Source organism: Eschrichtius robustus, chromosome 2, assembly GCF_028021215.1.
Source record: "Eschrichtius robustus isolate mEscRob2 chromosome 2, mEscRob2.pri, whole genome shotgun sequence".
NCBI lineage: Eukaryota > Metazoa > Chordata > Mammalia > Artiodactyla > Eschrichtiidae > Eschrichtius > Eschrichtius robustus.
The window spans coordinates 164,589,466-164,607,093 of NC_090825.1; the positions used below are offsets into that span (position 1 = coordinate 164,589,466).

At 44.5% G+C, this 17,628-nt stretch overlaps 1 protein-coding gene across 2 annotated transcripts in view; it reads right to left on the reverse strand.

Annotated features, from left to right (window-relative positions):
• Positions 1–14,860: 14,860 nt before the first annotated feature.
• The window catches only part of ZNF496 (zinc finger protein 496), a 38,715-nt gene continuing 35,947 nt past the window's right edge, over positions 14,861–17,628 (reverse strand). For both annotated transcript variants that reach the window (XM_068536621.1, XM_068536620.1), the window contains exon 10: positions 14,861–17,012. In XM_068536621.1, coding sequence (XP_068392722.1) covers positions 16,255–17,012 — 758 coding nt within the window. In that variant the 3' untranslated portion in view covers positions 14,861–16,254. The remainder of the gene's footprint in view (positions 17,013–17,628) is intronic.

Consider the following 17,628-nt stretch of genomic DNA (forward strand, 5'->3'; position numbering starts at 1 on the left):
TCTCTAGGTCCATCTATGTTGCTGCAAATGGCATTATTTCAATGTTTTTTATAGCTGAGTAATATTCCATTGTATATATGTATCACATCATCTTTATCCGTTTCTCTGTTGATGGACATTTAGGTTGCTTCCATGTCTTGGCTATTGTAAACAGTGCTGCAATGAACACTGGGGTGCATGTATACTTTCAGACCATGTTCCTCTCCAGATATATGCCCAGGAGTGGGATTGCTGAGTCATATGGTAGTTCTATTTTTAATTTTTTAAGGAACCTCCATACTGTTCTCCATAGTGGCTTTACCAATTTACACTCCCACAGTGCAAGAGGGTTCCCTTTTCTCCACATCCTCTCCAACATTTATTGTTTGTGGATTTTTTGATGATCACCATTTTGACTGATGTGAGGTGATATCTCGTTGTAGTTTTGACTTGCATTTCTTTAATAATTAGTGATGTTGAACATCTTTTCATGTGCCTGTTGGCCATCTGTATGTCTTCTTTGGAGAAATGTTTATTTAAGCCTTCTTCCCATTTTTTCACTGGGTTGTTTGTTTTCATGATATTAAGCTGCATGGGCTGTTTGTAAATTTTGGAGACTAATTCCTTGTTGGTCACATCTTTTGAAAATATTTTCTCACAATCTGTGGGTTGTCTTTTCATTTTGTTTATGGTTTCCTTTGCTGTGCAAAAGCTTTTAAGTTTAACTAAGTCCCATTTTGTTATTTTTGTTTTTATTTCCATTACTCTAGGAGACAGATTGAAAAATATATTGCTGAGATTTATGTCAGAGAGAGTTCTGCTTATGTAAAACTCTTTTTCTAAGAATTTTATAGTGTTCAGTCTCACGTTTAGGTCTTTAATCCATTTTGAGCTTATTTTTGTGTGTGGTGATAAAGAATGTTCTAATTTCATTTTTTTTTACATGTAGCTGTCCAGTTTTCCCAGCACCATTTGTTGAAGAGACTGCCTTTCCGCCATTGTATAGTCTTGCCTCCTTTGTTGTAGATTAATTGACCATAGGTGTATGGATATATTTCTGGGCTTTCTATCCTGTTCCATTGATCTATATGTCTGTTTTTGTGCCAGTACCATACAGTTTTGATGACTATAGCTTCGTAGTATAGTCTGAAGTCATGGAGCCTGATTCCTCCAGCTCCATTTTTCTTTCTCAAGATTACTTTGACTACTCAGGGTCTTTTGTGTCTCCATACAAATTTTAAGATCTTTGGTTCTAGTTCCGTGAAACATGCCATTGGTAATTTGATAGGCACTGCATTGAATCTGTAGATTGCCTTCTGTAGTATGTATAGTCATTTAAAAAATTTATTTATTTATTTTTGGCTGCATTGGGTCTTTGTTGCTGTGCACAGGCTTTCTCTAGTTGTGGCGAGTGGGGGCTATTCTTCATTGCAGTGAGCGGGCTACTCATTACGGTGGCTTCTCTTGTTGTGGAGCATGGGATCTAGGCATGAGGGCTCAGTAGTTGTGGCTCATGGGCCCTAGAGCACAGGCTCAGTAGTTGTGGTGCACAGGCTTAGTTGCTCCACAGCATGTGAGATCTTCCCAGACCAGGGATCAAACCTGTGTCTCCTGCATTGGCAGGCAGATTCTTAACCACTGCATCACCAGGGAAGTCCCAGTATAGTCATTTTGACAATATTGATTCTTCTAAGCCAAGAACGTGGTATATCTTTCCATCTGTTTGTGTCTTCTTCAATTTCTTTCATCAGCATCTTATTGTTTTCAGAGCACATGTCTTTTGTCTCCTTAGGCAGGTTTATTCCCAGGTATTTTTTTTTTGATACAATGGTAAATGGGATTGTTTCTTTTTTTTTTTTAAATTATCTTTAATGGAAGAGAGAGGATTAGCAGTTTTTTTGTTTTGTTTTGTTTTGTTTTGTTTTTAAATTAAATTTATTTATTTATTGGCTGTGTTGGGTCTTCGTTTCTGTGCGAGGGCTTTCTCTAGTTGCGGCGAGCGGGGGCCGCTCTTCATCGCGGTGCGCGGGCCTCTCACTGTCGCGGCCTCTCTTGTTGCGGAGCACAGGCTCCAGACGCGCAGGCTCAGTAATTGTGGCTCACGGGCCTAGTTGCTCCGCGGCATGTGGGATCTTCCCAGACCAGGGCTCGAACCCGTGTCCCCTGCATTGGCAGGCAGATTCTCAACCACTGCGCCACCAGGGAAGCCCAATGGGATTGTTTCTTGAATTTCTCTTTCTGATCTTTCTTTGTTAGTGTATAGACATGCAACAGATATCTGCATATTAATTTTGTAATTTGCAGCTTTACCAAATTCACTGATGAGCTCAAGTAGTTTTCTGGTAGTGCCTTTAGGATTTTCCATGTATAGTATCATGTCATCTACAGACAGTGACAGTTTAACTTCTTTTCCATCTTGGATTCCTTTTATTTCTTTTTCTTCTCTGATTGCCATAGCTAGGACTTCCAAAACTGTGTTGAGTAAAGGTGTCAAGAGTGGACATCCTTGTGTTGTTCCTGATCTTAGAGGAAATGTTTTCAGCTTTTCACCGTTGAGTATGATGTTGGCTATATGTTTGTTGTATATGGCCTTTATTATGTTGAGGTATCTTCCCTCTATGCCCACTATCTGGAGAGTTTTTATCACAAATCGATGTTGAATTTTGTCAAAAGCTTTTTCTGCATCTATTAAGATGCTCATATGGCTTTTATCCTTCACTTTGTTGATGTGGTGTATCACATGGATTGTTCTGTGAATATTGAGAAATCCTTGCATCCCTGCGATAAATCCCACTTGATCATGGTTTATGATCCTTTTAATGTACTATTGGATTTGCATTGTTAGTACTTTGTTGGGGATTTTTGCATCTATGTTCATCAGTGATATTGGTCTGTAATTTTCTTTTTTTGTGGTATCTTTCTCTGCTTTTGTTATCAGGGTGATGGTAGCCTCATAGAATGAGTTTGGGAGTTTTCCTTCCTCTGCAATTTTTTGGAACAGTTTCAGAATGATAGGTGTTAGTTTTTCTCTAAATGTTTGACAGAATTTGCCTGTGAAGCCATCAGGTCCTGGACTTTTGTTTGTTGGGAGTTTTTAAATCACAGTTTCAATTTCATTGCTTGTGTTTGGTCTGTTCATATTTTCTATTTCTTCCTTGTTCAGTCTTGGAAGATTGTACCTTTCTAAGAATTTGTCCATTTCTTCTAGGTTGTCCATTTTCTTGGCACATAGTTGCTTGTAGTAGTCTCTTATGATCCTTTGTATTTCTGTGGTGTCTGTTGTAACTTTTCCTTTTTCATTTCTAATTTTATTGATTTGAGCCCTCTTCCTTTTTTACTTGATGAGTCTGGCTAAAGGTTTATCAATTTTGTTTATCTCTTCAAAGAACCAACTTTTATATATTGTATTTTTTTATATTTATTTATTTATTTTATTTATTCATTCATTTATTTATTTAATTTGGTTGCACTGGGCCTTAGTTGTAGCATGCAGGATTTTTGGTTGCAGCATGCGGGATCTTTTTTTTTTTTTTAGTTGCAGAGTGTGGACTTCTTAGTTGCAGCCTGTGGACTTCTTAGTTGCAGCATGTGGACTCTTAGTTGTGGCATGCATGTGAGATATAGTTCCCTGACCAGGGACCAAACCTGGGGTCCCTGCATTGGGAGCGCAGAGTCTTACCCACTGGACCACTAGGGAAGTCCTTCAAAGAACCAGCTTTTACTTTCATTGATTTTTGTTATTGATTTCTTTGTCACTATATTGTTTATTTCTGCTCTGACCTTTATGATTTCTTTCCTTCTACTAACTTTGGGGTTGGTTTGTTCTTCTTTCTCTAGTTGCTTTAGGTTTAAGGTTTGGTTGTTTATTTGAGTTTTTCCTGTTTCCTGAGGTAAGATTGTATTGCTATAAACTTCGCTCTTAGAACTTCTTTTGCTGCATTCCATAGGTTTTGGATTGTTTTGCTTTCATTTTCATTTGTCTCTAGGTATTTTTTGATTTCCTCTTTGATTTCTTTAGTGATCCATTGGTTATTTAGTAGCATATTGTTTAGCCTCCACTTGTTTGTGTTTTTTTTATATATATATTTTTCTTAACCATATTGGCTTATTTATTTATTTATTTTTATTTTATGGCTGTGTTGGGTCTTCATTTCTGTGTGAGGGCTTTCTCCAGTTGCAGCAAGTGGGGGCCACTCTTCATCGCGGTGCACGGGCCTCTCACTATCGTGGCCTCTCTTGTTGCGGAGCACAGGCTCCAGACGCGCAGGCTCAGTAGTTGCGGCTCACGGGCCTAGTTGCGCCATGGCATGTGGGATCTTCCCACACCAGGGCTCGAACCCGTGTCCCTTGTATTGGCAGGCGGATTCTCAACCACTGCGCCACCAGGGAAGCCCCCACTTGTTTGTGTTTTTTACAGGTTTTTTTTTTTTTCCTTGTAGTTTATTTCTAATCCCACAGTGTTGTGGTCAGAAAAAAAAATATGATATGATTTCAATTTTCTTAAATTCACCAAGGCTCACTTTGTGGCCCAACATGTGGTCAACCCTAGAGAATGTTCTGTGTGCACTTGAGAAGAATGTGTAGTCTGCTGCTTTTGTTTGGTTTTGTTTTTTGTTTTTTTGTTTGTTTTGTTTTTTGTTTCTTGGTCCCATCATGTGGCATGCAGGACCTTAATTCCCCTACCAGGGATCAAACCTGTGTCCCCTGCAGTGGAAGCACAGAGTCTTAGCCACTGGACTACCAGGGAACTCCCCTTGCTGCTTTTGGATGGAATGCTCTATAAATATCAATTAAGTCCTTCTGGTATAATGTGTCATTTAAGACGTGTTTCCTTATTGATTTTCTGTCTGGAAGATTTGTCCATTGATGAAAGTGGGATGTTAAAGTCCCCCACTATTATTGTGTTACTCTCGATTTCTCCCTTCATGGCTGTTTGTATCTGCCTTACATATAGAGGTGTTCCTATGTTGGGTGCATATATATTTACAATTGTTATATCTTCTTCTTGGACTGATACCTTGATCATGATGTAGTGTCCTTCTTTGTCTCTTATAATAGTCTTTATTTTAAAGTCCATTTTGTCTGATATGAGTATTGCTACTCCAGATTTCTTTTGATTTCCATTTGCATGGAATACCTTCTTCCATCCCCTCACTTTCAGTCTGTATGTGTCTTTGGGTCTGAAGTGGGTCTCTTGTAGACAGCATATATATGGGTCTTGTTTTTGTATCTATTCAGCCAGTCTATGTCTTTTGGTTGGAGTATTTAATCGAGTTACATTTAAGGTAATTATCGATATGTACGTTCCTATTACCATTTTCTTAATTGTTTGGGGTTTGTTTTTTGTATGTCTTTTTTCTTCCTTTCCTCTTTTGTTCTCTTCCCTTTGGGCTTGGTGATCATCTTTAGTGTTTTGTTTTTTATTTTTTATGTGTGTATCTATTGTAGTTTATGGGTTTGCTGTTCCCATGAGGTTTTGATATAACAGTCTATATATGTACAAGGTTGTTTTATGTTGCTGGCCTCTTTCCTGCCTTGAGGAGTTTCTTTAGCATTTGTTGCAAAGCTGGTCTGGTGGTGCTGAATTCTCTTAGCTTTTGCTTGTCTGTAAAGCTTTTGATTTCTCTGTTGAATCTGAATGAGATCCCTGCTGGGTAGAGTAATCTTGGTTGTAGGTTCTTTCCTTTCATCACTTTAAATATATCCTGCCACTCCCTTCTAGGCTGCAGAGTTTCTGCTGAATAATCAGCCGATAACCTTATGGGAGTTCCCTTGTATGTTATTTGTCGTTTTTCCCTTGTTGCTTTTAATATTTTTTATTTGTCTTTAATTTTTGTCAATTTGATTACTATGTGTCTCAGTGTGTTCCTTCTTGGCTTTATCATGACTGGGACTCTCTGGGTGACTGTTTCCTTTCCCATATTGGGAAGTTTTCAGCTATTATTTCTTCAAATATTTTCTCAGGTCCTTTCTCTCTGTCTTCTCCTTCTGGGACCTCTATAATGTGAATGTTGTCCCAGAGGTCTCTTAGACTGTCTTCATTTCTTTTATTCTTTTGTCTTTATTCTGTTCAATGGCAGTGTTTTCCACTATTCTGTCTTCCAGGTTACTTATCCGTTCTTCTGCCTCAGTTATTCTGCTATTAATTCCTACTAGTGTAGTTTTCATTTCAGTTATTGTATTGTTCATCTCTGTTTGTTTGTTCTTTAATTCTTCTAGGTCTTTGTTAAACATTTTTTGCATCTTCTCAATCCTTGCCTCCATTCTTTTTCTGAGATACTGGATCACCTTCATTATCATTATTCTTAATTCTTTTTCCAGAAAGTTGCCTATCTTCACTTCATTTAGTTGTTTTTCTGGGGTTTTATCTTGTTCCTTCCACTGGGACATAACCTTCTGCTGTTTCATTTTGTCTAAACGTCTGTGATTGTGGTTTTCATTCCACAGACTGCAGGATTGTAGTTCTTACTTCTGGTGTCCACCCTTTGGTGGATGTGGCTATCTAAGAAGCCTGTGCAAGCTTCCTGATGGGAGGGACTAGTGGTGGGTAGAGCTGGGTCTTGTCCCTCTGGTGGGCAAGGCCATGCTCAGTAAAGCATTAATCTACTTCTCTGATGATGGGTGGGGCTGTGTTCCCTCCCTGTTGGTTGTTTGACCTAAGGCTACATAGCTCTGGAGCCTATAGGCTGTTTTGTGGGGCTAATGGCAGTCTCCAGGAAGGCTCACACCAATGAGTACTTCCCAGAACTGCTGTTCCCAGTGTCTTTGTCCCTGCAGTGAGCCACAGCCCCCCCGCTCCACCTGCCTCTGCAGGAGACCCTCCAATACTAGCAGGTAGGCCTGACCAGTCACTTGTGGGGTCACTGCTTTTTTCCCCTGGGTCCTAGTGCACACAAGACTTTGTGTGTGCCCCCCAAGAGTGGAGTTTTTGTCTCCCCCAGTCCTATGGAAGTCCTGCAAATGAATCCCACTGGCCTTCAAAACCAGATTCTCTGGGGATTCCTCCTCCCATTGCCAGACCCCCAGGCTGGGAAGCCTGACATGGGGCTCAGAACTTCCACTCTAGTGGGAGAATTTCTGTTGTATAATTGTTTTCCAGTCTGTGTGTCACCCACCTGGCGGGTATGTGATTTGATTTTATCATGATTGTGCCCCTCCTACCGCTTCATTGTGGCTTCTCCTTTGTCTTTGGATGTAGGGTGTCTTTTTTGGTGGGTTCCAGTGTTTTTTTTTTTTTTGTTGTTGGTTGTTCTGCCATTAGTTGTGATTCTGGTGTTTTCATAAGAGGGGGTGAGCACATGTCCTTTTACTCCACCATCTTTAGCTAACCCATCAAATATTTTCTTTCTTGTATCAGAGTTAATCATAATTCTTGCCAGACAACTTTAACAGCTCTGTGGCTTTTGCCTTTATAAGCCACTGACTCTTTCTTTCCCAGAAAACTCTTTGGATTTTACCTGAATCTGTCTCCTGTATTGCAATTTCCAAGACTCCAAATAAACTCTTTTCTAATTCGCAGCCTTCTGCATTTTTCTTGGTTGATGGTATGGACTGAGGCTTTTAAATATAGATGTTTCCTAGGACTCTCCATCCAGGGTCTCTTGCCCTTATGTGTTTTCTCCCATAGCCATCTCATTTACTCTCACACCTTTAATTACAGTGACAAGTGTTTCCCCTGCAGCCTGAAGTTCTCCCTGATTTCCAGATGTGCATATCCTGCTGCCCCTCCCTGTGGCTACCCTGAAACTCAACAAGTCTCACACTGAACTCATGTGGAAATACTCCTTCCTCCTCAAAATATCACCCTTCTGTTCAAGTCAGAAACTGGGAAGTTCTCCCCTGCTTACTTCCCACATATTTCTTCATTCTTTCTTTTTTTTTTTTTTTTTTTAATTTATTTTATTTATTTTTTTATGGCTGTGTTGGGTCTTCGTTTCTGTGCGAGGGCTTTCTCTAGTTGCGGCAAGTGGGGGCCACTCTTCATCGCGGTGTGTGGGCCTCTCATTACCACGGCCTCTCTTGTTGCAGAGCACAGGCTCCAGACCCGCAGGCTCAGTAACTGTGGCTCACGGGCCTAGTTGCTCCGCAGCATGTGGGATCTTCCCAGACCAGGGCTCGAACCCGTATCCCCTGCATTGGCAGGCAGATTCTCAACCACTGCGCCACCAGGGAAGCCCTCCCACATATTTCTTAGATCTCTCTACTTCTCTGCACCTCTATTGCTGTTAGCAGCTCCTGATTGGTATCTCAGTTGTCCTAGCTCAACAGCTTTGAAACTCACCTCCCCCAAATCCCCAGCACTGCCTGTTTCCCCTGACTTCACTGTCCCTACCCTAAAACTCACTGCCCCTACAATGTACCCCACTGCCCCTCCTCTGCACCCCACTCTTTCTCTCCTAAAACTCATTGCCACTCCTCTGCACCCCTAAATCTCACTGCTCTTCTTGTGTACTGTACTGCCTTACACTGAACTGCACTGACCCTCCCCTATACCCCATTATCTCCCCTGTACCTGCTGCCCCTCTCCAGTAGCCCCAGTACTCCTTCCCCTTCACCCCACTGCAGCAGAAACATCTTAGAAAACACAAAATTAGATATGTCACATCCTTGTCCAAATGCACTCTCAAGGTAAAGTACAAGGTCTGTTGTCACTCTGGCCTATTCCCCTCTGTCCTACCAGATGTGGAAATTCCTGTCCCCTCCCTTTTTCCTGCTACTTTTTATTCATCTGCCACATCTCACTTTCAAAGTTACTTCTCATGGAAGCCTTCCCTGACCTCATAGACTAAGGAATACCTCCTTGTATCTTCTCTCTGCATTTCTTGTCTGTAGCCTTTATCACAACAGTAATTTAAAAATCATTTGCGGAATTTATTGCTTAATGCCTTAGTGAGCAGTAACTCAGCACACTATGAAAAGCCCAGACTACCCATACAGGCTGCCTGAATTGGAATCTTGGGTCAGTTGTGTGTCCCTAATCAAATTCCTTAAACACTCCATGCCTCATCCATAAAATGAGGGTAATAATTGTGCCTATTTTGCTAAATAATTGTGAAGATTAAATGAGTTAACATGGGCAAAGCCCTTCCAAGCTCTTCCAATTGCCATAAGAGGTAAATACACAAGTTTCTTCCAGTTATAGGGAAATTCCTGAGCCTTTTTTCCTGCTTCTTGGGTTACCAGCTACCAAAGGGAGGGGCATGTCGAGGTTCACATAAAATCTTGCACAACTTCTGTGTGTACCTTTCCCTTTCTAGCTCAGATGATGCAGGGCTGAGCTCAGGTTACAAGCTAGGCAGGCACAGCTGTGCCTCTGCCCATGCAGGCCAAGGGGACTGTCACTGAGCAGACTCCTGAGGCTCAGAGCAGTTAAAAGACTCCCAGGAAAATGCTCAGGGCTATGCAGAATGGTGCGACCAGAATCCAGTCAGGTCTCCTGCCTAGGTCTCTCTGTTGCACTCACATGCCTTTCTGGAAAACAGACAGACAAGACAAAAAGACAGACAGAGGTTAGGGAGGGGCAGGAGATTATAGTTGGGAGAGCTGAGTACCTCCAAGATATCAGTGTTTCCATGACCGTTGGAGGTTTGACCTGATTATCAAGACAAAAGTGCACTAGGATACACAACACCCAGAAATGGACCACCCCTGCCTCCCACCCCACCCCACCATGGAGCTTCTGCTGTAGCCTTGTTGGAATAAACCAGTCCCCAAAGTGATACTTTGGGGTCCCAAAGAGAGTTGCCCCTCTGAGGAATAGATAGGTGGCACCCAAGAGGTAATGTCATCTATTGCCCACAGCTGCCAAGCCAAAAGCGTCCGGACTTTTATAAGTCCCTCACAGCCACCAAGGGAGCAAAGGAGAGGGATGAGCAGTGAAGGCAACTCCTAGGTGTGTCCAGGTAAAACAAGTCCTCTTCTCATGAAGTCTCTTCCCCATGTTCTAGGAAAAATGGGGCACAAGAGAATGGTCATGTCCCAGGTCTCGAGTGAGTCCCTGGGACGGGTCGCCAAGCGAGAGTCCTTGGCTTCACACAGGAAAGAATTCAGGAGGGAGCCAAAGTAAAGTTAAAGCAGGTTTATTTAGAGAGATACACACTCCATCGACAGAGTATGGGCCACCTCAGAAGACAAGAGAGGTGACCCCAGGGCATGAGGTCAGGGTCCTGGAAAGTGAGAGTGGCCCCAAGGTGTGGGAGTGGTTAGCTTTTATGAGTTGGGTAATTTCATAGGCTAACGAGTTGGAGGATTGTTCCAACTATTTTGGGGAAAGGGCAGAGATTTCCAGGAACTGGGCCACCGCCCACGTTTCGGCCTTTTATGGTTAGCCTTGGAACTGTCATGGCACCTGTGGGTGTGTCATTTAGATGCTAATGTATTACAATGAGCGTATAATGAGGCTCAAGGTCTACTGGAAGTTGAATCTTCTGCCGTCTTGGACCTAGTAAGTTCTAACCAGTTTTTGTGGTATCCTGTTCTTCTTAATGGTTGTGTCGTTCTTTTAATGGTTGTGCCCTGCCCTCTTCCTTTATGTGTCACCCTTAACCTATTTCAAAGCCGACCAGGGCCTTTTCATTAAAAATGATTTTTTTTTTCTTCCCTGGATTTATCATGACTTTGTTACTGAACAAAGTTTGTGTGCCTGATGCACACTGATGCCAAATAAAATGAAACATCAGAGTTTGGAGCAGAGAAAGGTGTATTGCAGGGTCAAGCAAAGAGAATGGGTAGCCTATGCTCAAAAACCCTGAGCTCCTCAATGGTTTAGGAGGAAAAGCTGTTTTGTCTTTTTTTGTTTCCTGTTTTTTTTGGGGGGGGAGGGATGCTTTCATAGGCAAAATTTGGGGTGAGGGCTGCAGGGTGTGTGACTTTCTTCTGATTGTTTGGTGCTGAGGAAACTGGGCAGTATTCCAGGAATCTTGTGCTCAGCATGAACTTACCATCCTCCACCTGGGTTGGGGCCTTAGTTCCAGCAGAAGAACTCAAAGATATTGTTATGTATATTCCTTGAGGAGGAACTAGAACCCTGCCCCAACACTGCCCTATTGTTTATTGACAGCTTCTTCCTTGTTTCAGCATTCTCTCCCTTCCCTGATTAGCAACTGTTTGGATCTACCCTTTTGACTCAGGGAAGGTCAGGAAGGCTGAATGAAGCCTATTTCCTACAAACAAGAAACGGGGGACACAGAAAGGCTTTTGTACCCAGGAGGGCCCCACAGGGTCCTGCTGAGTTTCAACTTCACCTTTGTTATCCAGAGCCTGAAACTCAGCCAGGGCTGTGGTTCTGTCTTCTTCAGCCACATCTTGTGACCCAAACATGGGTGGGGGAGGGGTGTGGAGCACATGGGCTAGAGCACTGATATCCCCTGGAGGGCCCTTTCTCAAGGCCGAAGGAGATCAGCTCAGGTTTAGGGAGAAAGAGGCTGTCTGGCTGCAGACAATCTTTTGTCTCAGACTTCTCTTTCCCAAGTGACCATGAAAAGTTGCAAAAAAGGAATTTGCTTTCTTCTGCCACTTAAAACCCAGCTCAGAAAAACCTCACCTTCACCCAAAAGAGTAACAAAACCCAAAATCATGTGTTCCATATGCTCAGATTGTCCGTCCTAGTGGGAGAGTGACTGCACTTATTACTGCTAATCACAAAAACAGACACCTCAAGTTAATGATTTTAGCACTTTTCTCTGTAAGGGAAGATGCAAGAATCTGGGCTCATTGAAATTATTCCTTAGATAAGCATCTTAACTCTATAGGGCCAGTATCCAAAGCACATAATGCTTCCTGTTTTTCTCTATCCTTGGCATGTGGGATCTTAGCTCCCCAACCAGGGATCGAACCCACACCCCCTGTGTTGGAAGTGCGGAGTCTTAACCACTGGACCGCCAGGGAAGTCCCTGTTTTTCTCTATCCTGTATTCTCCTCAGGGTGCACAGTCGGGGAGGGAGGGGCAGGGCAACATTCCCGGCCCACAGTGGACACCCAGTTGGTGTCAGAGAATTGGCGTTATGATAGCAGCAGTCTCTTCTCAGCACCTGGAAAAGCTGGTTTCTAAGCTCCTGCTCCAATAGGAGTCCAGTCTCTCTTGGGAGGGCAGAATTGACAAGGTGCACCTTATACGGCACATTATCAATATCCCATTTTGATTCAGATACTGAGCTGACAATGTAAACAGATAAACACAATGAGGTCTCAGTTCTTGGTGGGTGATTAGCAGTGGAGAAAACATTGAGAGGATATCCCATCTCTTCTCAGAGCACACAGACACTTTCAAAGGTGATCCAGCTTGATTTGGGTGGGATTGATTTACCCCAACTATTAAATCTGCACCTATTCTGACCTGCAACGTTTTCAGGGCAGGTATCCTGGCCCCTTTACATTTTGACAAGATGTAGCAAGACCTGTACATAATAGGCTAGTACAGACATGTCTTGTACCAAACCGTTTTTTAGCGGGTGATGGGAAAAGGGCAATCCCCTGCCATTTATTTGTGTGCTGAGGAGACAGCCCTTTGTCTTGAGGAGGTTACCAATCTGCTTGTGATCTCCTTGGCTATAGCCAAGATACACGAGTGAAGACTGGCCCTTCCCATTAATGTGTGAATCTGTTCTTCCATTTCTTAAGAGAGTTCTGCATTTTATGGAGAATTGATAATACTGCAGTGGACTTTGGTGATTATATGCACTTTAATCATGGTGCTCTGGTTGTCGGCTACGGTTTAGAGGGAGGATAAAATTCCTAATCTGTATGGGATGGTCAAAAGGTATGGATGGAACCCCAGGGCTTTGCCCTTGATGAACTTATGATCCCTAATAACCAGCCTGCAGATGCTGGGTGCCTTAGGTGTGGGGCAGGGCTGCAGGAGAGCCTGGTCATCCGGTCTTCCTCCCAATGCTCCTTTGCCAGCTAAGCTGCCTTCTTATGCATGTTACCTAATGTGTAGACTTGTTTGCATTGGAGCACTGGTAGGCACTGACCATTCCTTATAAGACAAAACAGTATCAACTTTTGTTACTAATAGAAAATGCACCTGGGTTTATTTGATGGAACTGGGGAGGTGACAAAAATGTCATCAAATTCCCTCCATTATGCTGCAAGCAGAAGTGTTTGTGCCTGATCAAAACTCTGCTTTTGGTAGAGAAGGGAAACTATCTCATAGGAGAAAAGCAACCAGGACCAATCTCCAAGTCCAAGGGAGGCACAGACTTGTGCCTTCTCTTCCACTTGTGTCATGATTTGACTTAAGAATAGCAAGGGACCTTCCCACCACTGGCTTTATCTTTGTTTTTCCCAGCTGTGGCAAGAGGTCAGGAGACAGAGGCTATATGAAAATGGCAGAGGTTTGGTGAAACAGCTATGGTGTTACCAGGAGTTCATCCCATCCCTGGTGTAAAGAAGCAGTTACTTCCTCTCTCCTCTAGAGAAGTCAGATCAGGTGACCAGAACTATCTATCTGAGACCCAGAAGTTTCACAAGGTGATGCCTGACATCCAGAGGGCCATTTTCAGCATCCTCCCGCCTCAACTTCTGTCAGGCCAACTGACCATCTCTCTGAGCTGTGCTACTTGTTACTTTTTTAACTAAAATGAAAAGTCAAACGCAAATATTAATTCAGTGAGTCGAATTTTTATTATGCACCTGTGAATTTATGCGAACAGTGCCAAGGGGTCAGATGATCAGGGAGGACAGATGTTCTTCAGATGTGGGGTCTCTGAACATCCTTGGCAAGGTAGAAACATGGCTCACCTGTCTGCCCAGCTACCCAGGGTGGGGAGGGACTAAGTCGGTCAGTTCTCCTATCTTCTGGAGGAGCTTTCCCCACAGCAGGTAACCGCATTGGTTCTTCTGCATGGAAAGAACCTGGGATTTGAGTTGCATCACCCAGTAGGGTTTCTGAATCCAGGGGGAAGGTAACCTTCTGATTAGCTAAGTACCTTAGTCAGGTCTGCGTAAGTGAACGGGGGACTCCCTCACAATATTTGGTGGGTACTGAACAGATGCACAGCGTCCCCATAGGTTTCAATTCTGTCACATTCCCTTACTTTCTTACGATTTTCAGATAAAATACACTAAGTAGAGGAGTGTTCCTCTTGGGTTCATAACCTCCCCTCTTAATGGAATCCTTGGGCAAGAGTGCACAGGTGGGCGGGGTAAATGTACACGGAATCTGGGTTCTATTTGGAATTTTCCCCTCCCTTGGCCTTCAAGATTCATATTTTTCCCTTTTCCTGGCAGATCAATCCAAGAGGCAAACTATGTAGAAAACAAAGAGCCTCAATAGTTTATTTCTTGTTCAGGGTACGACCAAATTATTTTATTGCATTTACTGTTCCTGGGTATGTAGATGAATCTACACAGGCACAGTAATCATAACTATAAAACCTTGTAACTCTTTCACTGAGTTTGTGGCAGCAGGGTCTCTCAACGTGACAATGAAGTGGCTGACAAGGAACAAAGGGCCTTGCATTCATTTGCCCAGCCTTCCTGCCTGCTAATGGGACCTGACATACAAATACAAAACACCTGCCTGGTGGCTGGCTTTCTGATTTAGTCACTGGTACTCTATAGCCTCTGTGCTTTCTCATATGGAGCTGAGCCAACCTGGCCAGTCTGCCAGGAACAAGACCATGGTTTTCACTGCTTGCGGTTTCACTACCAGTGGTCACTCCCAGTCCAGAACCCCAGGCGATGAAATTTAAAGGCTATATGCAGAGGACATCCACCCTGGGAGCAGAAGCTTGGATCTGAATCCTGCTTCCAATAGAACTGAGAGCAAGCTAACTCAAGTTTGTATTGACTCACCTGTGAATCAGCAATGACAGCAGAACCTCAGGATTATCTGGTTTTACGGGTTAAATTGTGTCTCCCCATCCCCCCCCCCCCCCAATTCATGTTGAAGTCCTAACCCCAGTACCTCAGAATGTGACCTTATTTGGAAATAGGGTCATTGCAGATACAATTAATTAAGATGGGAACATACTGGAAACACTAGGGTAGGCCCTAATCCAATATGACTAGTGTCTTTATAAAAAGGAGAAATTTGGAGACAGACACTTACACAGGAACACCATGTAAAGATGAAGGTCGAGATGGGGTGATGCTTCAACAAGACAAAGAATATCAACAATTGTCAGTAATCATCAAAGCTAATGGAGAGGCATGGAGCAGAGCCTTCCTTTACAAGAAACCAACCCTGCTGACACCCTGATCTTGGACTTCTGGCCTCCAGAACTGAGACGATGAATTTCTGTTGTTCTAAGCCATCCAGTTTTTGGTACTTTATTACAGCAGCCCTAATGAACTAATACAACTGGCACACTAAGTTAATATATACGTAGAGAATGACTTCACCAAAGGTTCTGTTGTTTCCCCTGCTCAGCTCACCCAGCCAAAGAACCTCTCATTCACCGGAGCTGAGCTCCCCTTTCCTAGACACGACCCAATGGGAAAGGAAACTTAAGTGCCTTTCAAATGATGATGACTTCACTTCTAACCCACAAGCATATACCAAGGACCTTCAGGGTACAAAGAAAGGACACTTCGGGGAGTGTGTGCCAACATACAATTTAAAATGTGGGCTTTGCCTTAAGTGAGCTCACAATCCCTAATAACCAGCCACCATCACAAATAAAAGGTTTCCATTTGGCAAGAAGCTATAAAGCCCCCCCACCAAGGCTTCTGAGCCTGAAAGGGCCATCTCATAATTTTGAGGTGTTCTTGTGGACCAGATGGTGACCAGGACTCAGACTTCTGATGACATGACATGGTTTGGTGTGCTTGGCCCTACTGCCCTTGTGCCCACGGGTCCCACCCCGCCTTCCTGCCTTCCTCCTAACCCATCACCTCATCTGCAGCTTCTTGCTGTCAGGTAAAAGTACAGTTACCTCCAGACCTCAGGATGGGGTGGGCATTCAGACAGCACAGGATGGGAGTATATTGAAAGTTGGTTGGTAAGGGACAGACCCCCCCCCCCCACCAAGGGGTCCCTGCGGTAGGGGGTGCCCAGTCCCTCCACCGCTTGGGAAGCACTGGACAGGGTTCTCCTAGACCCGAAAACACTGGGCAAGTCAGAGCTGGTGGTGACACGCCCTCCCGGCTTCTGGCACAGCAGAGACAGAACAAATGCTCCACTGGCCATGATCTCATTTCTACCTGAGAGTAAAGGTCAGGAGGATGTGGTCTCCGTCCTGGGGAGGAGTCTGGAACCAGTCAGGACCGAGCATGAGCGGGAGGTGCTCTACCCAGTCTGGAGCTGCACCCAACAACGTGTGCGCCCTTGACTCAGTAGGAGTTCAGCGCCTGCTTGGACCGGCGCTTCATGTGCAGGCGCTGGTGGCGGAGAAGGTCAGAGTTCTGGGAAAAGCTTTTGACGCAGTACCGGCACTGAAAGGGCCGGGACTTGTCCACGTGAGTGCTACTGCGGTGCCGGGCCAGGTGGTCGGGACGCTGGAACACCTTCCCGCAGTCACAGCACTGGAAGCGCAGCTTGGCCTTGCCCTTCGCCAGTAGGGCGTCGGAATCCCCGCCCATCGTCCCCGATGCCTCCTGCTCTCTCTTCTTCAGTAGCTCGAGTCTGTCTGGCTGCAAGTGTATCCGCCTGTGGGAGAGCAGGTGGGAGTTGAGGCGGAAGCTCTTCCCACAGGCACCGCACCTAAAAGGTTTCTGGACCTCGTGGGTCTCCAGGTGCCCGTCTAGGTCCTCGCTGTCACTGAACAGCTCCCCGCACACCGAGCACTCGTGGGGCTTCTCCTGCTCCCTGCGACTCCGCAGGTGCCGGATGAAGTTGACCCTCCAGCGGAAGATTTTGCCACAGTTCGGGCACACATAGGACTTTTTGGAGGAGGTCTGCACCTCACCCCCTGACTCAGGGCCGCTCCGGTGGGAGGTAGGGAGGCTGTGCTGTTTCTCCGTGGGGCTCTGCAGCTCGTCTGTGCAGTAGGGGCCGAGCTGGGAGTCCTCGTCCCCAGAGCTGGATAGAACAATCTCGATGGTCACCTCCTCATCCAGGCTGTTGTCGGGAAATGGTGCGTCACCTCCGGCTACCAGAAAGCAACATGGGGGTCAGTGGTGCTGCCCAGGCCACACCCTAGCCCCTACGAACCCTACCCAGGAAGGTTCAGCGTGGGTCCAGAAATCCTCATTTTTGCAAGGGATCTTCTGGTTGCAGATACCTCTGGTGTATCTAGTGGCAAGGAAACCCTTAGCCACACTGTGCCAACATATCCTGGGTACCTCTTTCTCCTCTCTCCCCCTTCCCTACCCTTTTCTCCTAAGCCCCCAGACCCAATCTTTTTTTTTTTTTTTTCTAGCCACTGAGACCCCTCCAAGCTCTAAGAGTGTGTATCTATCCGTGTTAACTCTTGACCATTTACACATCGCTTAACCTTGACTTCCTTAACCAGGCGTGGGGAAAAATCTGTCAGGGTACATTAAAAGCCTTGAGAGAGAGGAAGACCCTATATTCTATAAACAGACTGCCAGGAAGCTGCCAGCTACCATACTCTGAGCACTTAAATGTCCCAGGGATTGTGCAAGACTTCTGACGTGCACAGTCCCATTTGCTCCTGGACACACCCAGTGATACCTTATTTGCCACATTATAAACATAGGCAAATTCCGGTGATGTGCCCAAGGGCTCAGGGCTGAAGTGGAGTT